The 27,376-nt window shown below is 39.2% G+C and overlaps 1 protein-coding gene across 1 annotated transcript in view; it reads left to right on the plus strand.

Annotated features, from left to right (window-relative positions):
* Nucleotides 1–2,122: 2,122 nt before the first annotated feature.
* FAM131B (family with sequence similarity 131 member B) overlaps nucleotides 2,123–27,376 on the plus strand; it is a 48,221-nt gene continuing 22,967 nt past the window's right edge. Inside the window, exon 1 of the mRNA XM_087716403.1 lies at nucleotides 2,123–2,464. Coding sequence (XP_087572529.1) covers nucleotides 2,437–2,464 — 28 coding nt within the window. The 5' untranslated portion in view covers nucleotides 2,123–2,436. The remainder of the gene's footprint in view (nucleotides 2,465–27,376) is intronic.

Genomic DNA, 27,376 nt, shown 5'->3' on the forward strand with positions numbered 1-27,376 from the left:
GGGCAATCAATGACAAATGTCTCTGTAGAACTGACATTACAAAATAAAATGGGCTGTGATTTCTATAGCACCAACTAAATATAAGGGTCTCCTGAATTTGGAGACCATAATATGATATAAATATGTATCTGGTATGGGCACTACGATTTGGTTATTAATACTCATAATGTATATAACTATGATGTACCGGAACCTGATCACACAATACTATCATTTTAATTATACAATCCCGTAATTGTTACTGATCCAGCTGCTATGGAAACCTCTATGGCTCCTCCAGTGAAGCCATCCTAATCTTAGGATCAGATCAAGCTAGATCAAATTAAAGCAGATAATCTATTTAACTATCATATTACGAGAAAAGGCAGCCATTTCTGTTTGGCCTTCTGTATCGTTATACGGAAGGCCAAACAGAAATGGCTGCCTTTTCTCGTAATATGATAGTTAAATATAGGAAAACTCATGTAAAACTTAATATCAGCCCTGGTACTCGGGTGCCATAGAAACCACAGCCCATGTGCTTTTGTACTGTCAGTTCTACAGCATATTTTCCACCAGCGATTGTCTCCTTTTTATTTACATTTCCAGGGCACTCTGATAATTATTATTAGTATTCTCTCTTAAATAATGAAGATAAATTTATTTCTCTAAAAGTAGCAAAATATTGTGAAGTTGTGTATAAGCTTCCCCCACAAATGGTTGCTGACAGTTACTGAGGTTAAGGGATAATTTTGGTTTGTCTATGGAGATTCTCAGTCATCCAGGTCATGGTTGTCCCAAAGGTGCTTTTTCAAGAGGCAACTAGACTTTCTGATTTTTTTTCTTTGAAGATGTTTTGCTTCCCATCCAAGAAGCTTTTTCAACTCTGAAGAAGCACCTTTTGCCTCTTGAAAAATAATCTTTGGGATAATTTCGGTTTGTCTTATAGAATGTATTTTTATTAGCCAAAGACGGAAATAAAAGTTTCTGTTCGTGTGGGGAGCTCTTCTCTATTCCTGTTGCCTGGAGGGACCGATCCTCCTCCATCTCCTCCGGGGAAGGCAGGATCGCGGCTGCAGATATTTCTGCCTAGAGGCACCTCCGTTCACCCGTACCCGTCCGTCGCCGACCAGCTCAGCTCTCTTGTTCACCCTTTTCCGTCTGGTTTCGTCTCCTTCCCAGTATCCTCGACCGAATTTACTTCAACCCCCACCCCCTCTTCCTTCGGCCCCTACGTCCCTTATCCTACCGCCACGTCTCCGCAAGGGTCTCCCTCCGTCCAGCGGAGCTCCCCATGCGCCCGCAAAAAGCGATGCAGTGCAGCGCAAGGCAATGCGGTTGCGGCGCGTGCTCCGAGGCGCTGCTGCAATTCCCTTCGGCAAACGCTGGGAGGCTCTGCGCACGCGGAGCCCTTGGGGACCCGGGCGGGGAGGAGGAGGAGGAGCGCGAGACGGGCTTTCAGAGCGCCTAGTCCGCTCGTCAGGCGAACCGAGCTGTTCCTGCTCTAAAGCAGAGCGCGTAGCACAGTGCGGGGTTTTGCCGGGAGGTTGTTTCGCACGCGGCGCGAGTCCTGTTGGGTTCAAGAGGGCTTAATCCCAGGTAAGGCTGCATAGAATGGCAGCTTGCGCCTTCCCGTTCCCGGCTGCCATCCTCTGCATGCTCACCTGGGGCAAATGAAGGGACTTCTTTTGAACCCAACGCTTCGTCCCGCGAACCCCAGGTCGAAACTCCTTGATTTAGCTCTCGACGGTTCCTCCTCCGCGCCCTTTCTTTTCCTCAGAGGATGCTTCAAGAATGACCGCTCCGGCAGCGGAGCCGCTTGGCAAGTCGTGAATGCAAGTTCTCCGCTTTGCAGCGCCACTCCCCCTATCGCCGCCGCCGCAACCCGGGGCGAATGGGCGGGTGTCAGAGCGTCTGGTTTGTTGGCTGCTGCTCCGAGCATCACACGTAGCCGAAGCGGCAGCGCGGGGGCTCCCCGTTGCCTCCTTCCTCCAGCCGCGGCTCCGACTCAGCCAATGGCAGCGCCGCGCAAGGCTCCCGAGCTGTTTACCCAATCTCGGCGCTCCTTTTCCTCCTCCCCCGCCCACCCGTCTCCCTTGTGAGCCCCGCGAGCATCCTTCTTGGCCCCCGCCAGGCTGAGGGGAGACGGCAGCGGCGGGTCCGGCGGCCAAGCGGCTCTGGTGCCTCTCCCTCCAGGCGTCGCGCGCTGCCTGCAGCAGCCCTGGCTCGGAGCGCTCTCCCGCACCTCAGCCTAGTGATGAGGAGCTCCACCCGGCCCCGGGAGGGCCGCCTTGGGGACTCGCCGTGACGGGAATTCGGCTCCACAGCGCGGCCACGCTCCCGCTTTCTGCTTCGGTGCGCAGGCTGCTGCTGCTACGGCGGCAGCGGCGGCGGCTGCTCCTTCTTCTCCGCTCGCCACCGCTCCCTCCTCCTGGAGGAGCCTCGCTGGGCGGAAGGATGGGCTGCATCGGCTCCAGGACAGTAGGTAAGGAGGGGCGTGGATGAGACGAGATGGAGGTTGCCGCAGTTTCCCTTTCGGGCTTAGGCAGGCGTAGATCTGGCCGCCCTTTCGGTCCTGGAAGCTGGGCAGGGCACGGCCTGATGCGGCGAAGCGCACAAGCTGTGCGGCGGTGCAGGCGGAGCGCACGTCCTTATCTCGATTTTAGGCAGAGAGCGAGTTCTGCGCCAGGACCGCGGAGAGGGGGACCCCCCTGCCCTCGGGAGGCGCTGCCCGTCCCTTCCTGGCAGCCCCCACCCCCACCCCTGGATGTGGCTTTTTACCCTCGGTCTGCCTTCTCAGCTCCCTGGAGGGGATTTCTTAGCTGGGTGATTGACAGCGAGAGGTTTCCCCGAGAGTCCACAATGCGCTTTTTGTGGGATGGTTCGCAGAGAAGGTGTGTGTGGCTATGCCACCTGACAGCTTCCACCACAGGGATGTCCTTATTGGCATGGGGGTGGTGGGGGTGGAAAGATGGATGGTCCCACACCTCACACTTCTGTAAACCTGAGAAAAATCAAAGGCAAGGCCACAGAGGTTGGAGGGAGTTGGTAATTTTCTCTCTTCCTCATTACAATTAGTACCATCAGAATCTATCTCTGCAGTGATAGCTGCACGTCCCTCTCTCCCTCCCTCCTTTGTAGTTGCTGCCCACGCCTCAGCAGAGAACAGCCACTGGATCCCTCCTACAAGAGAGAGCTGTGCCAGATCCATAGCTTCTTTGCGCCTCCTTTCCTTTAAAGCCTACTGGGACCAGTCCATCCCTACCCAGTTTACTTTGTGGCCCCAAGTTTCTCTTTGGAGAAAATTGCAAAATAAAATGCTTTTTACAGAATCCATTGACAACTGTAATCTGCGCAGAAAATAGACAAGAGTAGGTAGGTTTGGGGTGCCCTGAAGCGTAGCCTTAATCAGGTTAATCTTGATCCACCAGGAATTTTACTTAAGCAATAATCAATAGGAATTGACAATCCCTTTAAGAAGCCTTGTTATGTAGATTTCCCCAGTAGATTGAACTCCCTGTCATCAATCAGGGATGTGGTGTAATTTTGGTATTTTGTGCCATTGGCACAGATACATTTTGAGTAAACTACCTTCTTTCATACTACGCCAGCTAATTACCTTTCTATCTATTATTTTGTATTTCTCCCCCCCCCCCCCCCAGTTCTCTGGGGCTCATGAATCATTGCAGAGTGTCTGGGCATCCTATTTTAGCTCTGTAACTCAGAGACTGCAATTGTTGTTGCATTTATTAAGGAGTAATCCTGTAAAATATTGTCATCTCAGAGTAAATATACTGAGGATCGTAGTGCAAGATTCAGCAATCTTTTATTAATGTTGAACTTTATGACCTGGCTGAATTTGAACTTGCATTTGCAAATTTGACCCAACTGCCAATCTGTTTCTCCCCTCTGCCATTTCATATTTTTCTCTTTCTCTGTTCCTTAAGCATTGACATTTTAGGAAGTGCAGAAGTAGTCAGAATGGGAACTGTGATTAAGGGAAATTAAATATCTATTTAATTTAGATCTATTTAGAAGCTGAGGAGTCCAAGTTATATGAGCTAAAATGGACACGAGATTTGGGAATACACTTGAAAGCACAAACCTGTGTGTGTGTGCACACATACACAATCACACACACACACACACACACACACACACACACTGCTCGCATCTAAGTATGCATGTTTTCTCTGCAGAAGAAAAGGGTTTGAGGCCACATTGCTTAATACTGAGTAGAGAGTAGATTGTTTGATTGAAGAAAAAGTATTTAAAAACTTTCAATTTCTATCCTGTGACTGCTTTTCTCAAAATTTTAGGTGAGAAAATGATCAGGATTTAAAACAGTATGTCCTAAACTGTTCACAAATTGCTATTATCAAGTGTAGTTTTGCACTATATTGTAAACAGACTACTGACACTGAAGGTTCAATCCAAAAACATTGAAAGTAGTGAGAATTATGCCTTTCAATTCGGTCAAATATGGATTTCATCCTTGCATTGGGTTTAATGATGGATTTTGGTTTTATTTGCCTCCCAGTTGTATCTGTCTCTGTGGCCTACATCTTTCTGCATGCATTCTGCCATTATATACTAATGTTGAAAATATCGTTTGTGGAGGTTCAAATTCTCAGATATTTGTGTATACCAGGAGAAAAACAGTGGTTATACATAGAAATAACCTAATACAAGTTGTATGGAATTTTCTGGTTCATTAATGCATGGGTGCCCATTGAAGATGTAAGATCTTGAAGTATTAAGCATATGTAAAACAGCCAAATGATGAAGGGTTGCACTTTAGAGATAAATACATTTTGAATAACATTTTAAGGTGCGCAACCAGATCTTAAGAAAGATTAGTGCATATCTTGCCCAATGGCATCTTACCTACAGCATTAGCATACAATGCTGCTGCTCTTCATTGGTTGTTGATGGATCTGATGAAATCTAGTCTTGGGTGAAAACTGATCCAGCCATACATTTATTTAAAGTGTCATAGAGATCCTTACTGATTTTGTTAAAATATCTATTAGCAATTTTTTTCTACAAATAGAAACTGTTGAATGGATGGACAGTAAAATACTGTAGAATAAAAGCTGCATAACATTGTTGAATGGAGAGAGAGAGAGAGAGAGAGAGAGAGAGATTTAGGGTTTGCTATTTTATGGTAAAATATATTAAGGTTGGGTTGCTCAGTGTTAGTTTTAATTGAAATAGCTTATAAGCCCAGAGAAGAGCCTAATGCTGGGAAAGATTGAGGGCAAAAGAAGAATGGGACATCAGAGAATGAGGTGGATGGATGGAGTCACCAAAGCAGAAGGCATGAGCTTAAATGGACTCCATAGGATGGTAGATTACATAGAATTTAGTGAGACTTACTTCCATGAAAATGTGCTCAGAATAATTCTTTGCTATACCCACTACAGAGGTGCAATACCTTATGGGTGGGAGAAACAAAAGAGCTGGAAATCTTAAGTATGCTTATCAATTCCTACCTCCAAAGCTAACATCAGTAAGAAAAAAGCCATTAAAGTAAAATGCCATTTAGCTAATTTGACATTTGGCAGCTCAGAAAATATCTGCTCAATTGCTTATCATAAGGGTATCCAAACACTTTAGATCATGGACTCTTTCATGAAATTTCAGATTGCTCATCGCCACTCCCCAAAATATTTTGGGTTTTGGGCTTAAAGATGGCGAGTGAGACCTCGCTGAAATGCTGCCAAGACAATCTCAATCTTACGTGGGAAAAGACCCGAATACAACAAGACCAGCATACCTACACCCGTGAAAATCTACGAAAACATGTGTGTGTGTAATCATAAGAATTTAATATTTATACATTAAAATACTATTTTTATTAAACTTTTATAAACACTTTTGTTTTTATTCCAAGCTATTTAGGCTGATGTATATAGTCTTTTCCCCTGCAATTCTCTATTCATTTGATAATCTTCACTTAATATCCTGCTTTTGTTTGCAGCCCCCTGCAGTTATAGATAACAAAAATCTAATAAAGAAATAATAAATCTTACTTGATAACAAAATTTCCTGTATATTCCTGATTGTTGCTCTAATCCTTACTTCTGCAATCCAAATTCTGTAATTCTGCAATCAAAAATACTGTAATTCTATAAAGTAAGTTGTCACCTGAATAGCAATAATCTTAGAAAATTTGACTGAATTGGAGATGTATAATTACTACAGTAAGCAACCAGTGTACAGATCGGTACTCAAATTTATCATTTGGATAGAATCCCAGCCTCTGGAATATGATCCTTGTTTACTCTCTTTTGAACAACTGTTGTAAGAAGTATTGGCTCAAATTATGCCTTTGTATTTGCCGTAACTGTGGCAGGCTAGCAAGTGTTAAAAACATCACGGTATAAGAACTTCAGTTAATAACAAAACAAGTCAAGGTTATGAAAATGCAGACCTCATGTGTTTTCAACAGGCTTATATATCACCCTGCCCTGAGGGAAGAACCAAGGCCGCCTTAAAGGCAAAAAGAGTTGCAAGCTAACCAAAGTGGGGAGGCAGTATTCTATGGGCAGCTGCTGTGATAGAGAAGGCATGACTCCTATGTCCCATTAGATAACATTGATGCAACCCAGAGCATGCCTTACTGGAACTTGTAATATAGACATATTGTATATAATTAGAGACAGATGGCTCTGAAATATGAGGGCCTGTGCTATATAGGACTTTATATGTGATCAAAAGCACCTTTTTGAATTAATGTTTTGCAAAGTTTATTTAGAAAGGTCAACAGGACCACTAAATTGCAAACACACAATCTCTTGGAACTGATGCTTTCACTGAATTCTGCCACTGAATTTATTACCAACGTGTATTAAGAACCATGATGCTACCCTGTTTTTCTTCTGGGTAGTATTCCCTCATCTGGGTACATAAACATTTAGGCTAAGTGTTTTGATATGTTCCAAATTGTGAGAAAACTAGTCTAACTATATTTTTTTAAAAAAAAATAATGTCATCCATTTCTAATAGTGTCTTGCACAAACAGGGGGGAAAAAACTTTTTTCTAGGATTTTTAAAAAAAATATTAGGATTGTCAGGAAAGTTACTTTTTCATCCCTGAAGTAACTGAATGTTTGCTAAACAATGCAGTTGCTAAACAAGGACAACATACGTACATTTATGGCATTGAAGAGCTGTTCAATTTTTAGAGCATGAATTTCAGGGAAAATCATTTGTGTGAGACTTTCAAGTTGTTTTTGTATTTTTAATTTACTGACCACACTAGACTTTAACTTTCTGAAAATATTTGTTTGTTTTCAGTCCAAATTACTTTTTACTTTGGTATGGAGAGTCCAGATTATTTCCTTACAACATTTTCAAAATGTCCCACAAGATCTCAGCTGCCCAGTACACAATCTATTAATTTATTTCACCCAAAATACTCCACTTCTATCTCTTCCATGTGAAGATCACCCACACATTCTCCTAAAATAACAAAGAGCAACCCAATAACACCCACACTTAATTGGCTAGGTTTTCACTGAAGTACTATTCTGTGTTATCTATGTAGATAATTTAAAGGCAAATTAGGGTTAGATATCTGAGGAAGAAAGTATTGTAAGAATTATATTTATGCACTTCTAAGAAGAAATACATTTGTGAATTCTTCAATCTGTTGCTCTTCATTAGCCATGATGGCAGGCATGGCTAAAAGGCAGGAGGTGACATAAGTAAATGATGGGTGCAATATGTAGCAATAGTAAAGAAAACCCATATAAAACGCTCACTTTATCTATAAGCTCCAATTTAGTTTCCACATTGATAGTTTGAAAATTACTGTGATGACATAAGTTAGAGTAGTGTTTCTCAAACTTAGCAAATTTAAGGTGCGTGTCTTCAATTCCTAGAATTCTGACTGGAGAACTCTGGGAATTGAAGTCCACATATGTTGCCACATATAAAAGTTGCCAGGATTGAAAAACCCTGACTGAAGTTTATAGGTCCAAGTCTGTATCATTTTTCTCCCAGTTTCTGCCCCCAAATGGGTCAATCATATTGTAGAATCTATCTGGAGCACGAAACATTATACTTCACATACTTCATGCTGTTCTCTTAGAGGACTATTTTTTGTCTTTTCATTGGGGGAAGAATTAAATCTGCCCATCGATGAATTTCTAAAATGCCTATCAAGTCGGGGTTTAAGGACCTCTGACCAAAGTGAAATGCATTTCTGTCAGAATACTCTTGGTTTTTCATTTTTATTATCTAAAAGTCATTATTTAGAAGCTCAGGTTGTTAAATTTGAGGATGAAAGCACATTGCAAGGACTGTCAATTCATAAGGGAATGAGATGGTATTTCAGCTGATCTGATGCAATACATGCATGCTATACATAGAATAATGTTTCTCAGCCAGAGCAACTTTAAGATTAATGGACTTCAATCCCAGAATTCCCTACCAACTGAATTCTAGGAGTTGAAGTCTAAACATCTTAAAATTCTAAGATTGAAAAACATTGGCATACAGGCAAGTGCCATTCTATACAGTCAGTCTTCATCGTAGGCACATTCATTTACAGCTATCATCTTTTATTACAGGTTTTAAAATAGGACATGATACACATATGAAAAAGAACATAAATACACAAGGAAAAGTAGCATATCACTGATATAAAATAAAATATATAAAAAGAAGGTTCATTAATCAAGGTTTGTTTTAGAAATGGTGCAGATAGTTGATAATAAACACCAATAACTGAGTTGAGTTCAAACACTGCCATGATGCAGCATACTTTTGTTATGCTGTTAATTCAGCCAAAGCTACAGACCTTTGCACACTTGGGAATCAGTCCTACTGAACTGAGTAAACATGTGTAACATATTAGAGTTCCTGAGTTTTTCCAAGCCATTTCATTTCAATTCTGAGCTTTCTGTGTCAGTCTGGGAGCAGTTAACACATGCATGAAATGAAATGTCCATATTTATCAGTAACATTATTGCATTGTTTGCTTGTTTTGCTGATTTTGATGTCACTTGTTATTTCATTTTGTCTTTTATATATTATCGACTTACAACCAATTCTTTAGTGACTGCCTGAAGTTACAATGGCACTAAAAAAAATAACTATGATTGTTTTTCACACTTTGACTGTTGCAGCTTCTCCATGGTCATGTGATAAAAATTTAGGCACCTGGCAACTGGCATGTATGTATGACAGTTGCACTGTCCCAGGGTCACATGATCACCATTTGTAACTTTTCTAACCAACCTCCAACAAGCAAAGTAAATGGTGGAAGCCAGACCAAAGGATTCACTTCATAACTGCATAAGAAGACAAAAAAAGGGCAATGAATCATGCCCTTCATCCTCGCAGTGACATTGACAGACTCTATCTACCAAGGCAAATAGGTGGGCGTGGATTGTTGCAAGTACATCAGATGGTTGAAGAAGAAAAATGGGCTTTGGAAAAATATCTGAAGAACAATGAAAAAGATGCACTGAAGTTAATATGCCAGAAAGGTTTACTGACTACTGGAGAGACCATTTACAAGAAAGACCAAATGAAAAACAAAATGGAGGCATGAGAAGACAAAGCAATACATGACTAGTACATTTAAAAAATAACAGGGAAAGCAAATTAATAACCAGACCTGGCAATGGCTAAGAAAAAAGAAAGAGCCTGGGAGACTAATTCTGGCTCTACAAGACCAAGCCTTAAGAACAAATTGCTGCAATAGGATTGCCCAACCTGATTACAAGCAGCAGCATGGCAAAGTAGCAACAATGGTACATTGGAAGATCTACAAAAAATATCATTTTTCTGCAAGGAAGAACTGGTGGGACCATAAAATAGAGAAAGTCAAAAGAAAATGAAGTTAAATTGCTCTGGGACTTTAGAATTCAAACACAGGCATCTGCCACATAACACTCTGGATTAACAATTGTGTATAAGAAAGACAAAAAAGTCTGGATAGTGGATATGGCAGTGCCTGGAGACAATAGAAGAGAAAAGAAAGAATTGCAGAAGATAACAAAATACAAAGATCTACAAATAGAAATAGAACAACTGTGGCAAAGGCAAGCAAGGGTAGTACCAATAGTAATAGGCACCTTGGGTGCAATCCAAAACAATTGGAGCACACTTGAACACCATTGGCATTGACAAATTTGCTATCAGTCAATTGCAAAAGGCAGTTTTACTGGGAACAGTTTCCATCCTGCGACGATATCTGTAACACCATCAAACATCCAGATTTGCTTATCTGGTGTTTGGTAAGGACTTGATAGATAGACAAAAATGTCAAAGCCAGTCTGAACATTGATCAATGATAATAACTTATGTTTTTAAACTAGAAAAAATAGGATTGGAGAGACAAAATTATTTTCCTCCTACTGAGAAAAATGCTATATTCAAATAGGGGTTTGCAGGCGGACACTGAATTCTTGATATGCTATTCTACCTGATCCATAACGTTTATTTAGATTGGTGGCCAAATATTTTGCAGACCACTGGTACCTTAAATATGACTCACTCTCTTTTTTCCCCCCATGCACCGAAAAGTACAGTGGAAATATTGCCATATTTCTACCTACAGATTTTAATTTGTGCAAACTATGCCTGTAATGGTGGGTGGGAAGGACCTTGGGACACAGGAAGAAAATCCACAGGTTAGACAAGTGTCATGTAGAAGATGTCTCAGTCCAGAAGAGATGGCATGGGAAGTGTTTCAGAAGGATCCCTCCCTAGGGGAGATATACTATATTCTTGCATCATTCTGTAGTACTCATACTCAGAGTTTGTGCTTCTTGCCTTGAAGGTCAATAAGGCTTAGTGTAATAAAGAACTTCATATTGCCTATTTTAAGAGAAGGAAATCGACTTTGTGTTGTATCTCTGCCATTTTCCCACCCTCTCCCATTTGCAGGGACAAGTCCAAAATTGGGACCCTGGTCTACAACTAACAGCTCCCCGTGTTATTTTAAATCTTGATCTGCATACCTGCAAATCACACAGAGAGACCACAGCCAGCAGGCTTCCCACTTCAGCCCTTCCCTTCTCACTCTGTGGAAGAAGGCAAGAGGGGCACCGGGGAAATAATGACTGTTCTCCAAAGTAATGCTAACTGCTCAAGGACAATGTGCCCGAGCTGGTTTTTCATATGATGTTTAACGTTCGTTAAGCAATTGTAATGTGTATCAATGTTCCAGCTCTGCTTTAACTGGATTAAACTGTTCCCTAAAAGTTTCATGTCTTAATCATCCTGAATCTGCTGGACCCAAGGCTTCCTTTATCATGGTCCCTTTGAGACAGATAACAAAAATAATATTTTCTATGAAGTGAATTACAGATGGAGTTACAGCAAACTTGCTGCCTGAAATTGTGTAATTAGTTCTACAGTGAACCTGATCATCAAATTCAAAAGATTCATTGTGAAATGGCAACATGTTTTTATTATTTAAATAATTTACATGGCTGAATAACTTAAACTTTGTCGGTCTGGTAAATACAGGTAGTCCTAAACCTTAACCGCTTGTTTAGTAATTTTTCCCACCATCACATGATTAAAATTCAGGCGCTTCGCAACCAGCATTTATATACAACTGGCATGTACAACTGGTTTAAGGGTAGCCTTATTTAGAGCAATTGCAGTAATCCATCCAGGAGGTATCTTAAATGAAGGCAGTAGTGCCTCCTAATGTAGGAATGGGTACAATTGTTGCACAAGACAAAGTTGTGCTAAACTGTGTCTGGTTTTGTCATGTGTAAATGAACAGAAAGCACATGTTTGATAAACAGGAGATATTAGTTTGATACTATCCATTCATATTTAATGATATTTAATTATTGTTATCAGTCTAATAGTTAAGGCACCAGGCTAGAAAGCAAGAGAACATGAGTTCAAGTCCTATCTTAGGTCCATGAAAGCCAGTTGGGTGACTTTGGGCCAGTCCACAAATGACTTTCCAGTAATAAATCTTCTCTGTACATTAAATTAAAACTTTAAATTAAAACTGCACTCCAATTTGTGCAGTGTGAACCTCTGTCTGTAAGCTTCATTTTTGTCCATGAACTTTGCCATTCCAATGTTGAAGTCTTTGAGGAAATACTTGCTATAATGTTTTAAATATGGTTTGATTGATTTGGAGAAATTATTTCCTCCTTACCTTAAATCATTTTGATTTAGAAAAGTAAGGTATGGTGCACTGTATAACTACTTTGAAATAAACAAATATCATTCCTGAAACTAATAAAACATCCCCTAATAAAATTTGACAAAGAATTTTGCTTCTTGCGAAATCATGATTAAACCAGAAAATCCTAATTGTGAAGGTGTATTGGCTTCTTCTGAATAAGACAGAATCTTGTTTAAAATTGAAGTAAGAGACTGGATTTGGTAACCAAAGTTTCCTGGTTAGAAAGAATGGAGAACTGTAATTCATTTTAAGATTCCTGGTTTTGCTAGAAGCTTGCAAGTAGAGTTGAAGGGGCTGAATAAATGGGCAAAACATGTCTTCTTGTAACTTGAGAAAATAGCATTTAAAATTAGCCAGCGTAGTGCACAGTGGGAGAAAGGATGAAGCTCTTCCAGGAAAGAAAGTGTTAATAGAAATCAGCCTGGCATTATTAAGAGAACAAAAAGACAGTGGGCTTCAAAAACCAAGAGGAGAGGGGAACAGTAGCTGTAGGAATGCACTGTAAAAGACAAGGTGTATTAAATCTCCCACCGCAAGAAGGCAAAGAGTGGCAAGTTATGAAAGTAGGTTACAATCCTAGATATATTTATCTGGGAATAAGCTCCACTGCAAATAATGAGGTGTATTTTAGATTTGTATAGCCTTACATTGCAAATTAACTCAGACATGCATTTTCATTTTTTAAGGCAACAGCCTACCCAATGAGATGTGAAAACTGAACAAAGAATTAACCTTGTGGTAAATATATGATATCAGGTTTTTAAAAACAAAACACCATGCAAAATACAAATAATGCAATACAAATAAATTGTTCATTCCCATATATGACACCTGCATGTTTCTAATACATATATATTTATTTCGGAGTCACTAATTGTAACTTCATTGTACATCTGGTTCCTTCATGCAGTAATGAAATTGTGGTGATGGCACAGTGGTTAAAATGCAGTATTGCAGGTTAACTCTGCCCACAGCCTGGAGTTCGATCCTGACAAGCTCAAGGATGACTGTACCTTCTATTCTTCTGAGGTTGTTTAAATGAGGACCCAAATTGTTAGGGGCAATATGCTGATACTGTAAACTGCCTAGAGAGTGCTGTAAAGCATTGTGAGGCAGTATGTATATCTAAGTGCTATTGCTGTTGCTATTGCTGTTGTATACTCTATGTTGTATTATGCATATGTTCTTCTACACAAAGGACCTATATAAGAGTATTGTAACATTAGAAATAGTTTGCTCAGGTAGGCTGAAAGGAATAAAAATTAATTACATCAATGGAAACAAATGACCCATCACCTTGTAACACATTGCTCATTCTTCATGAATTCTAGAATTACTGAAATAATATGTGAGTGAAATCAAATAGTAGACTACAATAATAGTTAGAAGTCATCTCCTACTGTAAATTTCACATCATGCTCTGATCATAGAACTATGTTCACATAGAAAGTGGCTTGGCCTTAGAAAGTTCCTATATCAGGGATGGCCCAAGATATTTTTTCTGTCAGAGAATAAGAGAATCTGCTCTTCCCCATTCCACATAAGCCACTACTGTCCAAAGCCAGGGATAACAGGTCAGTTTAGGAGGAAACTGAGTAGAAAATATGGTATCTTCATTCTGTTATCCAAGACATAGAGGAAAGCCACAAAAGCATAAACCCATTCTACTCCCAGATGAGTTGGAACTTTTAACAGCTGGAGCTACATTTAAAAAAACAATAGCAATGGATATGGTGATCTTATGTTGTTAATATAATTAATAATAGCAAGATCTATTTTCGTCTTCCTTGCAAGGAGTGTATTTGTGTTTACTTTAATAAACAATAATACATTTAATTGAAATGAAAGTTAATGATTACTAATGCCAAGCAAAAGTATACTCTCAATTTCTTTCTTTTTTTCATGCCAAGGAAAAATTATCTGAATTTGGGAGCACAGTTTCTAGAAGTTTCAGGGACTATAAATAGTTTCCTGTTATGCATTCTGACCTCTGTTCTGTATTCAGAAATGACCAGATGGTATTAGATATAGATACCAGAAAAGATTCTGCTACAATTCAGATGGCAAAGATTCTGACAAAATCCAGCCACGGTATTTTTTAAGACTTGTTTTAGAGAGTTAAGCCTGTTACTTGTCTTCTACTCAAAAAAAGGATAAAATTGGCTAAATTGACTAGAGAGCAATAGTGTTATTCCACAATTGCTTTCCAGCAATCCATGCGTGTATAATTCAGGAGGTGGTTAGCATTCATCAAGATTAGTAGCCACCAATCTTGCATGAACCTGCCCAGTCCTTTTTTGGATTTGGTCACATTGAATATCTGCATGATAATACCTGGCAGCAAATTTCACAAATGAACTATAAGCCGGGTGAACAAGTATCTCCTATCAGACATGACCACTCTGAATTTAGATCCAGTAGATGGACTTGGATTGTGAGAGAGGGGAAAATAAGTTTCTGTATCCACAGTGTCTATGACAGGCATCATTTTATATTTTTTAACTTCCTTCATTCCAAGCCCCAGTTGCTGTTGTCTTTCCTTGCCAGGGAGATTAAAAAAAACTTCCTAATCATTTGGGTTGCTCATATTTGTATCTTCTAGTTCAATAATAACTTTCTTAAGATGTGATAACCAAAATTCTCCAGAATAAGTATGGACTCACCATACTTAATAAGTCACTATTAACTCCTGGTGATTGCCTGGATTAGTTCCTGTAGTTTCAATAAAGGAGAATATTTTAAGTTCAAGGTTCAAATGATGCTCTCTGAGCTTGGTTGTTTTCTTGCAAACGTTTTATTATCCAAACTAGGTAATATCATAAGTGTGGTCTGCTCTCAGTTTATATTATAGTGCAGGGGTTCAAACTCGATTTCATTAAGGGCTGCATCAGGATTGTGTTTTACATCAGGGGCCAGGGTGGGCATGACCAGCTTGAGATCACTTGTGTTGGAGGTGCCTGTGGTGGCCTGACCGATCTGCCAACAAAAACAAGATCCCGAGCTCTGTTTTCAGCTGCAACGGCTTCCAGCAACCCTCTGCCAGTGAAAACGGCGCTCGGGAGGGCTGCACACAGCCCTCCCGACCTCCATTTTCAATGGCAGAGACACTGCGGGTTGGTCCTTCGCTGTTTCCAGGACAGCCGCACGGGTCAGATCTAAGCACAGGCCTTAAGTTTGACAGTCCTGTTCTAGCGGCTTGCCCTGTCAGTGTTTGTAGGAATGGTCAAAGAACCGCCAAGACCACTCCCACCAACACTGACAGGGCAAGTGCTACCTAGTTTGGATAATGTTTATAGGAAAACAACCAAGCTCAGAGAGCACCAAGGACATCTCCCTATAGTTTTCTTGACGGTTTTGGGGAGTGGTTTGGTATTACCTTTTTCCTAGGGCTGAGAGAAAGAGGTCTCCTGGTTTGTTTTATGATTAAAGTCGGACTAGGTTCAGGGTTTCCTGGTTTCTAGCCTGGTGCCTTAACCACTACATCAAACTGGTTCTCACTGCTGATATAATAGTATAATATCATTATAATACCATTATAATATCAGCAGCTCTGTTCCCATTTTTTTCTCCTGGTGCTTTAACCACAAGACCAAACTGGCTCTCCAATTCAGTTTCTGTTTCCTTTTCTAATAATTCCAAGGATGACATTGACCGTTGTAATGACAGCTATACAGAGAGTGAACATTTTTATTAAACTATATCCAGATCCTTATCCTAGTTGGCCACTTTTCTCTATTATTGTTCTAGCATTCATATCATTATTCTTGTCATCCATTATATTACACCATGGCACTTCACTGCATGCATCTCCTGATTCACCTCAAGCTTGCATGAGCCTGCTGCCAGTATACCATCAATTAAGGAATACTTTATTAATCTCCTTTCCTTCCTACTGCGAACAATAATGGAGCTTTGTATTGTTTCATAATTTCTTGACTCTTACCAGATTCCACAAAACTGTCATATTTCATTTCTCAAGAACTGATTCAATTTAGAGATCATCTATATAAATTATGGCGCTGCCCCCACCCCAGCCAGCTCTTTTTCTTATAAACTAAACTCCTCTTAGGCTTAACATGATTCTATAGAACAAAGTGTATGAGGGCTAAAAATACAGTAAAAGATGAAACACTTTGCAAATATTCACCTGGCCTTGAAATGTTAATAAATTCTCTGAATAGACCTGGGTATCGCTGCTTAAAAGGCCTCTTTATTAAAGTGCAAAGGCAGGGATAGAGATGGCTGCTGAGAAAGGCTTCCTCTTTTAGCTGACTTGAACTCAGCAGAAGCTACCCAGACATACAATGCAGCTTAGCTAATTAAATATTTTTGCAGTATTTCACGGTAGAGTCTTTTCCATTAGTTGATTGCCCTCTATCAAAATGACGGTATAGCCTCCTTTTATACCATACCTTGGAAGTTTAAACTAAGCACCCCAAACTTTTTGTATGGATCAACTTTACCTTGTGATATGGCCATTGGTTGTTGATGTATATTCAACATTCCTGCTTTGAGAAAAGCATCCTCCTCTTTATAATGTGTCCTCTTCCCTGCTTCCTTCAGATGCCTGCTCCCCTTCCCCACAGTCTTCATATGACATAGCCGTGATTTCAGATTTCTCCTTCCAGCAATAAAGTATCCTTCAATTCAATGACGCAATCAGAATAGGGCTGGAAGGGACCTTGTAGGTCTTCTAGTCCAACCCCTTGCTCAAGCAGGAGAGCCTATAGCCGTTGCAGGCAGGTGTCCAGTCTTTTCTTTAAAACCTCCAGTGATGAAGCACCCACAACTTCCAAAGGCAAGCTGTTCCACTGGTTAATTGTTCTCACTGTTAACATGTTTATCCTTAGTTCCAGGTTGCTTCTCTCCTTGATTGGTTTCAATCCATTATTTCTTGTCTTGCCCTCTGATGTTTTGGAAAATAAGTTGACCCCCCCTCCTTCTTTGTGGCAACCTCTCCAATACTGGAATACTGCTACCGTGTCACCCTGAGTTCCTCTTTTCCATAGACTACCATACCCAGTTCCTACAACCGTTATGCATATGTTTTAGTCTCCAGGCCTTTAATCATCTTTAGTTGCTCTTCTCTGCACTTTTTCCAAAGTCTCAACATCTTATTTGTGGTGACCAAAACTGGATGCTGTATTCCAGGTGTGGTTTTACTAAGGATGTATAAAGCGGTACTAATATACATGATTTTGATTCAATGCCTCTGTTTAGGCAACCAAGGATTATATTAGCTTTTTTGGCTGCTATCATATACTGTTGGCTCATGTTTAGGTAATCATCCACTAGGACTCCAAGGTCCCTTTCACATTACTGTTTTTGAGCCAGGTTCACCTAACCTGTACTTGCACCTTTTTTCTGCCTAGATTTTTCAGTCCAGGAGCTTGGAAGGTAATTAGAATGTCAGCCTCAGGATCTCTTTCCTTGGTCACTGTACTTCCAGATTTCCCTATCCACCCAGTTCTCCTTCTCCCCACAGAATCAACAATAAAATTCTTCTATGTAACCAGTCAGGAAATTTGGGTTTGTGAGAGTATTGCAACTGAACCAATTAAGGACAAAGAACATGCATCCATCAATCTTGCCTTCCAGGAATAGTTTCTTTGGGTAGCTCTTTTAAAGAACCAAATCTTCAAGCTGTCTCCTACTTAACCAAAATTCCAGAATGATCTCCACTTCAAACTCCTCCTCCCTATCTATTAAGATAAAAGCTGAAAAGTATAAGTGTATAGAAATGTATAAGGAACTGGGGTTCTTGCTCAATCTCGCATGGAATGGTAGAAAGTGAGAAGTTTCTTCAATGTGTCACAAAACTGTAAATAGATTGACTTGTGCTACCACAAGAAATGGACAAATAAACATAATGTCTTCAGGTCTTCAGAAGCCAAATCATTAGGCCTAGGAGTCTCAAGATGCTAAGTCCATGATAGCACAAGTAATTTAGCTCTTTAACTCACAAGTAGTTAATAAAAACAGGAAAGAAGAGCTACTGGCCAGTAGGGGCAACAAGTCTCCCTGAAGATATAACTATCATGTGCAGTTGAAATAGCCCATGGGAGTTGACTGGACTTTGATAAACAAATATATCCCATCAAAAGTATCTCACATAAAAGCTGTACCCAACTGTTCCTGGTTACGTATTTATAAAGATTGTAGAAATTAGAGAAAATAAATGTACATTTTTAGAATGGGTTAGCAAAAATATAATTTAGATTAAATTATTGTGTCTCCCCATTGGACATTTTGGATACATTATGTAAAGGCCTAGGTTTCTGGAGAAATCTATAATGTTGGGAAAGGTAGAAGAAGAGGATTACTACCAGCAAATGAATAGACTCAATTATAGCAGAAATGGCTGCACCATCGGAAGACCTGAAAGGCCAGATTGAGAACAGATCTTCCTAGAGAAAATCTATTTATGTGGTTGCTATGAGTTAACACTGATCTGATGGCAAATCATTATCATCATCTGTTGGACATGGCTCATTTGATAGTTCAAGATAGTATTAGATTTATCTGAAAAATAACATGGGAGACAAAATCTCTTGTCTATATGAGTTGCCCCAGAGTAAAGTTAATTGAACTTTATAAAACTAAAGCTGATAATTAGACAGTAGATAAGAGATGTAATATGTAAACTAATGTGAGCATGGCAGCTAATGATTATGTGAGTTGATTTTGACATAATATTTTGTCCTATTAATCTTAAAGTGATGAATCAAAAAGAAATTTATGGCAGCATATTTTGTTTTCTCATTGGACCTTCTGAAAGAAAGAATACTTAACACCTGAACCAAACGTGCCCATATGGTTAAGATGAACTAAGATTGTATCTTATTTGCTGTGGCATTTTTCTCCTTACAGAGATGTGCATTTAGTAGTTATCCTACCCCATATAGATAAGATTCCTGGAAAGATATTGTATATTGTAGGCAAGTCAATTTAAGAGATCGATGCTCAGAGACAATGCAGAAAGTAGCAGAATTCTGGGTTAGAGCCTGCTCGGTTTGTCAAGTAGTTATGAATATTGTATGGTTTATTGGGGGGTTAAGATTTATAGAATGTTATATTTACATACTGTTTTATTTTGAGAGCTAACAAAGGGTGCTAAATAAAATATACTGTATTTTATCTATTGACTATGCCTCTATAGACTCCATGCTATAGATTCCACTCAGATGCTGAAAACAATTTAATTTGCAATACTGCTGGACTCAGTATGACTAGATGGAGAAGTATTCAGTTGCAGGAATTTTCTTCATTGTAGCTTCTTGTCTATTGATTATTACCAATAGGAAGCAGAGCTTGTAAGGTTATAATACTGCATTGCATGTTAGAGTGACTTTCTCTGGATTTGTTTTATATTGAGTGCATTTCTACATGCCTGTTTTATCAACACAGAGTCATCGCTAAATATCAAAGGATATGACTTTCTATTTAGACTAATAGAACTATCTATTCTGTTCTTTTCTAGTATGTTTCTAGAATCTTGGCTAATCACTCCTGGATAAAAAAAATTGTTCATTTCCTTCCAAAGAATTATCTATCAATTTGTTTATTATTATACCAATTTGTTTATTTATTTCAGTGTAGAATATTTTATTTTAGAAAATCCAGGAGCAAGAGTTATATGCAAGCTGCCAAATTAAATCTATGGTAGTACCTTTTTCTGTTAGAATTAAAGAATTATAGGGCTGGAAGGGACCTTGGGGGTCTTCTAGTCCAATCCATGATAGTGACCTTATACCATCCTGAGCAAATGCCTGTCCAATCTTTTTTTTAAAAAAAAACTCCAGTGATGGAGCACCCACAACTCAGGAAATTAAGCTGTTCCATTGATTAATTGAAAGTCAGTTCCTCAAAATTATTGTTTGTTGCTGCTGTTGCTGGGAAGGGAAAAGTCTATTAATGACAAAGAAAACAGAGAGAGAAGGAGAGAGCAGTTATTATTTTATAAACCATATGACAAATTGTGGTTCCATGAAGATAATCTCCTGCCTTTCTTTTATAGAACATAATTTTATTAAATGTCTTTTAAAAAAGAAATAACTCATAGTGATGTTTCTGAACCATTCTATCTATTGCTACAGAATATTTTATTTCTTTTGTAAGGATATAATGCAATATTGTAGGCATTGCTGAATTAGAACTGCTTTCTAATTTTGCAGACCACTTGCAGATCGTTCTTGGTTAATAACTGGGACAGGAACTTCCATTGCTAAGCAAAATGCACTGCCATGTGACTACATAGCAACGTCAACCTTGGCAGTCCCAGTTGCTGTCATTAATTAAATCCCACCTGTTTGTTAGGTGAGGAACCACCCAATCCAAGCCATTAGTGGCTTGGTCCCTCCCACCCCAAGTTTCAGGAAGACAAAGCACTTCCTCCCCATCCCACCCGCCATCTCTGCCCTTTTGGACCACCTTGCACTCTGCCACCTCTGCTTCCCTTCAGCTCTTTTCCAAATCAGACACAGACTTTTTGTCAAGCTTTGGAAGGTTTGAAAGCTTCACAAGATGACACATGATTTGCTCAAGGTTGTCCATGGCTCAGGAAGAAGGCTTACCACAGCCAACAGTTGCCTGTGAAGGGCCAGGCTGGACACTCCTCGTGAGTAACTGGGGGCAGCAGAGCCAGCAGAGTGGTAGCATGCAGGATGTGCCAAGGGCAGAGATGGGGGAGGAGGAGTGGAGGGAATTGAAGCACCCCTGGGATCATAAGTGGAAGTAGATATCCAAGTGCCTGAATCTTGATTACATGATCTCAGGGCCACCACAATAGCCATAAGTTTAGGGAACAGGTGTAACTTCCTTTCATTCAGTAGCACCATAACTTTAAATGATTGCTGAACAAATGGTCATTAGTGAAGGACTACCTGTATATATACTTAGTTTATAGCTTGATGGAATTTGGAAATGAAAGATGGGTCAACAGCAGGTATTCACACAGAAATATTAGAGAATTATATTTATTTATATATTTTTAATATGTTTTTTAAAATCTAGTATGTAGCCACTATGGCTAGTGGGCTATATACTAGATTTTAAAGTAGTATGTAACCATAAGGGGTGACATGATAGCAGTGTTTCAGTGTCTAAGGGGTAACCACAAAGAAAAGAAAAATCAACCTATTTTTCAAAGCACCTGAAGGCAGGACAAGAAGCAATGGATGGAAATTAATCAAGGAGAGAATCAACCTAGAACTAAGGAGAACAGTCAATCAGAGGAACAGCTTGCCTCCAGAAATTGTGGATGCTCCAACATTGGAAGTTTTTAAGAAGATTGGGCAACCATTTGTCTAGTATGGTATGGGGTCTTCTGCTTGAGCAGGGGTTGGACTAGAAGACCTCCAAGGTCCCTGCTAATTCTGTTATTTTGCCACCCATATAAGATATGGAGCACGTAACAAATGTCACAGGATTGGAGTGGTGTTCTTGGCATTTACTATCAACAATACAGGATTCCCCGAGTTGTTAGAGTTGGGAATAAAGGGAAAGTAGAGGGCTACCAAATCTAGGCTGCAAAAATCCAGATGGTCATTAAATGGCAACAAAGAGATAAAGAAAATATTACTTATCTCTTGTCATCTAATGGTCTGCAACACAGTCTGGTAGCCTTAGGTGGCCATTTTCCACCTGATAAAGAGATATTGCTTTTAATCATTTAGCTTCCTATGACCAAGGAAACCAAACGATTAAGAAAAACCAATCTTTTCAACTTGTTTTAGTTTGTCTTACTTCAAATATTTTATTTTAATCTTCAGCCAGGATGTTCCCTGATGCTTTACAGGACAATAAAAAAATAAACAAAACCTCCATGTTTATAATATAAAAGACATAAAGCAAATACAAAAAGGGTAAGGGATAAGAAGGAAAATCAGAAGCTCCCAACATTAAAAAAAAAATCCTTGTAAAAGCCAATTCTGATGGAGAAATGGAGCCCATCAAAGCTTTTTGCTGAGCCAACGAAATTGTCCTGTTTCCTGTCTTTTTCCTCACCTGGAGCCTTTACCAACTTGCTTTTAATGATGATTTCCCCCTATTAGAAATAGCAAATAAGTAATAATCATATTGCTTTACCTTCTTATTTCTCAATATAAAGTATAGGTAGTCCTCAACTTAGTGATTGTTTGAAGTTACAGAAGACTTCCCCAGAACTATTTAACAATCTGGTTTTGAAGTTCCAATCCCCTTTCCAATCTGCAGTCATGTAATTGCATTTTGGGCACTTGACAACCAGCCCACATTTATAGCTGTATGCAGTATCCCATGGTGTCAGGCGTGAAAGAACACATTTAAACATGGTTCCAGTTTATTGCTGATTATGCATATGCATAGGAATCTTCTCAACTAACCATTAACTTATGTTGGACTTAGTTTGCTTGTGGCTACGTAGGGATTGTAGGCTGATCCCTCTTGACACCGCCCACGGTTCTGCCACTTCTCCTACATCTGGTCACATTTGGCATGAACTGGCCTTCCGATTTCTGGCAACAAAAGCCCATCAGCCAGTGGTGAAATTCATTTTTTTTTTTACTACCAGTTCTGTGGGCATGGCAGGGAAGGATACTGCAAAATCCCCACCCCCCCCCCCCATTTCTGGGCCAGCCAGAGGTGGCATTTGCCGGTTCTCTGAACTACTCAAAATTTCTGCTACTGGTTCTCCGAACTAGTCAAAATTCCCGCTACTGGTTCTCCAGAACCTATCAGAACCTGCTGGATTTCACCCCTGCCACCAACTAAATGAATTTGTTTAATAAACACTGCAAGAAAGTTTGTAAAATCAGATACAGTCCAATGATGACACATTTAACCACCACAATGTATGACCGTAATACAGGTTCAATTATAGTCATAAATTGAGGACTATCTGTACAGTACTCTCTGGCCCAAAATCCAGCTAATGATAGTGGCTCCCTCTAAATAATTTAGCTTCAACTTTGGAGGAGGGAATAGGATCTTGGATTATTCTGCAAATTTGAATGCTACTTAGTAGACTTTACAATTTTTACAATTTTGGCATATAGAGGTTGGTAGTTATCCAGCAAATCTTAGAAAATAAGAAAATAAGGAATGTAAATGCAAAATCTATAGCTGGCAATAATTATTATGATAAAATCAAACACTCAAAGAAAACGTGCAACATGTAAAAGTCCTTCATACCTCTTCATTAAGCACCATGTAGATTGGAAAAGAAGAGCGGGTGGAATGTGGTCACCAGATTTGAAGTTTAGACTTAGGGTTGAGGTTTTAATGAGAGGAGAGCTATGCTTTTAGCACTGTATTTTTAATATGAATAATGCAAGAATATTCAGTGCTTTTAGAGCAAGACTGGGCTGCTTTTGCCTAGTATCCTTATTTTGTATGTAGAAAGTAATGGTTCTAACATTTAAACAAGTTTTAGTGCGGGGTGAAGAGGCTCACCAGATTGAAAAGCACTTTTTTTGCAGAAAATTTTACATTTTTACTTATATTTTATGCAGAATTGTTATGTATTGTTATTTAGATATAAGTTTTAACGGTTATTTCAAACATAGTGAACATTCATACTACTATATTTTATAGTAATTCATATATATTATATTTTGGTTTTATAATTTGATTGTTATATTACTTATGGATGATATATTTTATTTTTTGTATTGTGCCTAGTTATATGTGCATGTAAAATAAAGCCTAGTTATATGTGCATGTAAAATAAAGCTACTACTACAATTCGGCGGTTCAAATCTCACCAGGCTCAAGGTTGACTCAGCCTTCCATCCTTCCAAGGTGGGTAAAATGAGTACCCAGACTGTTGTGGGCAATATGCTGACTCTGTAAACCACTTAGAGAGGGCTGAAAGCCCTATGAAGCGGTATATAAGTCTAACTGCTATTGCTATTGCTATTGCTAATTACAGGTAGTCCTCTATTTACAACAGTTCATTTAATGACCAAAATTAAGACACTAATAAAAGTGACTTATGGCCATTTTTCACCCTTATGACCATTCCATAGCCCATAATTTATATTATATTCAGATGCTTGACAACTGACTCACATTTATGACGGTTGCAATGTCCTGGTGTCACGTGATCACCTTTTGCTATCTTCTGACAAGCAAAGTCAATGGGGAAATCAGATTCACTTAACAACTGTGTTACTAATTTAACAGCTGCAGTGATTCAGTTAACAAATGTGGCAAGAAAAATCATAAATTGGGGCCAAATTTACTTTAGAAATTTCTCAATTAGCAACATAAATTTTGACTCAATTGTGGTAGTAAGTGGAGGAATATCTGTATAACTCTTAAAAATTGAATTCCATATGGCAATGAGGCTTTCAAATAGCCTTCCTTGACAACATGTTGGGAAATGCCCAGACAGGGAGGGGAGGGGAGATCAAGCAGGAAATTAACCTTAAATCGTTGCAGAACCATAATAGATTACTCACTCTCCCAATAAGCAACGTGGATCCTTATCCATGTTCCCAAGGGAAGCCAAGTAGTCTGGGAATCCTGTATAAAGAGGATGGGCAGAATCTGGGGCAAGATAGCAAGACTCAAGATCCATACAGAGTGCCTAATCAGATTTTCAAGCATGAAAACATTAAAAGGTTATGACTTTGGGGTGAATATTTGTATATCATCTTACTTCTCATGTGCTGTTATGTCATTAAAAAAACACTTAGTTTGAGAGCAACTAACATGTTGTGGGAAACATCTTGCCCATTCTTTCATACATTTGAGTGTCCTCCTGTCTGCTGTTTGAGTTAGAATTACTTTCAGTTGGAAATATTTCCACATAAAAGCACATATTGATGGACAGCCCTGCTTGATGAAGAGAGTCTCATTACCTGATGACTTAAAAATCTTGCCCAGGCTACTTATCCACCCAGCAGGGAACTACAACAGTTCTGTCTGGGCTCAGATTAAAAAAAAAACAAATAAGAAACTTACCAGCAGATAGAACTAAAGATCCTCAAATGTTTGTTCCAGGGTTTTCAGCAACTAAAAGAAAGGGCAGCATAGCTCAGGAAACCCGATTTGGGCTGCTGTGGACCCAATCAGCTCCAGTCCCCCCGCCCCATTTGTAAACATACTTACTCACATCTTACAAAATTCTTGTAAAGGTTACATTTAGATTACATATATGAGTAAGTTCAACATACAATACAGATCTTTGTCAGTATTAGGAATAAATGGAGCTAGAGGCAAATGTTTCTTCTAAGACAATCCCTACGAATAATTCAAGTACTTTTCTTCAATTTAAGTTCTTTTTTTTTAAAGTTGGTTTTCAGTTGATCATATAACTTTTTAATATTAAACAAAGTTATCAGTTTAAAAAATTGCAACACCAATGATGTGCCTGAGGGCACAAATCAGAGACTCCCTCCATGACTTGATACTAAAGATCTCAGCTTTTCCTGGAGAGATGAACAGATGCAAACTCACCTTATCTTTTATTATCATACTATGCTCTGGTTTTATATTTTTGTTATCATTGGCAGCCTAATTGCATTAAAATGTCAGTCACGCTACTCGATTTCGATTTTCATATTCCTCCCAGCTTCACTAATGGCCAATTCACTTAATGAGTCAGAAGCTTTCTTCTAATTAGTAGTGTCTATGCACAGTGGCAGCTCGCAGTGCTTGCCTCTGTTCAGTAATTCATGACCAACTTGAAAATTATCTAAAGGATTGCTAACTGCTTTTTGTCCTACATGGAGAGAAAATTAAACAAGCACATTTCAGTACTATTATGGTTTGGCAGGGTACCGGTGTGTTGTTGACTCTGAGCCTGCTGCTTATTTAACTGCTGTTTTCACATTATTTTTAGTAGGTACACATTGGATCCTTCTGAAGTCCTATGCAGATGATTGAGTTCAATGATTAAATTTATGAATACTGGGGAAACCTCTAAGAGAGTCTCTTACAGTAATTTCATGGAGATCAGTGAGATCTGGGCAAGGCAGTGTTGTACTTCTCTATAGCTCTTAGTTATAGAGAAGCTTACACTAAAAGATGTGTGTGGTCTTGTTAAAATAAATGCTGCCTTTTCTACCATATGAATTGTCAAAAAAGAGAGAAAAGCCCCATGGTTTAATGGCTAACTTCAAGCCAGATTCAAGGAAATCTTGTTTTAGCAGCAAATGACAGACATTTAAAAATTGTAAGGTGTCATGGTATCTACAGAGAATTCATGTTCTTGGCTTGACTGGTCCCTAGTGAATTCTGCATTTGCTAATGTTAAATGCCTGCTGCCACTGGATAATAAAGAGACAACTCATCATAACCTTGCTCCCAGCTTATTGTAAATGTGCTTTGGAGGAAACCATTTGTATAAATCCAGCATACAGTATTTATTTGTAAAAATGTCATGTAAATCTAAATGCTGTAACTAATTTGCTGAATTAAGTCATACATCTTCCCTGGATATGGATTGTGACAATGGAAAATATTACTGTGGTGAATCACATATCTGACTGAAAAGTTCTTGCTCATGTAGGTATTAATATACCTGAAAATTTGAATCAACTTGTTGTGCAATTATATCAACTTTGCTGTTGCAAACTAAATTGATATGTGCAAGACAGACCAATAAATTAAATTACTTTTACAAGGTGAATACATATAGCTCTAGAGCATTTTCTTTTTTATACTTTCTAATGCAATGGAAAGATGTTCTGTTTATGGACTTAAGATTCTGTGCATTCATCTGTCCATCAGCAGGATAATTCTGTGAACAAATTTTATTATGGTGGGATAAGCCATGAGTTGCAAGAGAGGGGGGGGAGGAGGGGGGCAACAATACACCTCTGTGAGAAAGGCAGTCAGATAGTCCATCCCTTCCCTCCTCCTTCCTGCTCATTTGATGCAGGCTGTACCATGCTTTCTAATGCAGACATAGAAGTACACAACGATTCAAACTGAGTGAAAGTCCAATCAGACATATACGCAGAGCCCTAAGTAATAACAGCTACCTTTTACCCAGGGACGTGCAGTCACTAGAAGCAGGGGAGGTGTGGCCTCACCAGTCATGAGGAAAAGGAAAGAATTTTAAAGAATTTTTTAAAAATAGTTAAAGCCAAGGTAGTTGCTGCCAGATTCCAAGTCACAGTGACTTGGAGTCTGCTTAGTGTTAACTATAGGAGGAGGCGAGAGAACTATGGGTCTCCTGTGCATAAGGAATTTTTTGCCTTTTAATAGTTAGCAAGGGTTAAAAAGCGAAAAATT

This window comes from Thamnophis sirtalis, unplaced genomic scaffold (assembly GCF_051295495.1).
Source record: "Thamnophis sirtalis isolate CommonGarterSnake01/CBP01778 unplaced genomic scaffold, rThaSir2_p1.2 scaffold_5, whole genome shotgun sequence".
NCBI lineage: Eukaryota > Metazoa > Chordata > Lepidosauria > Squamata > Natricidae > Thamnophis > Thamnophis sirtalis.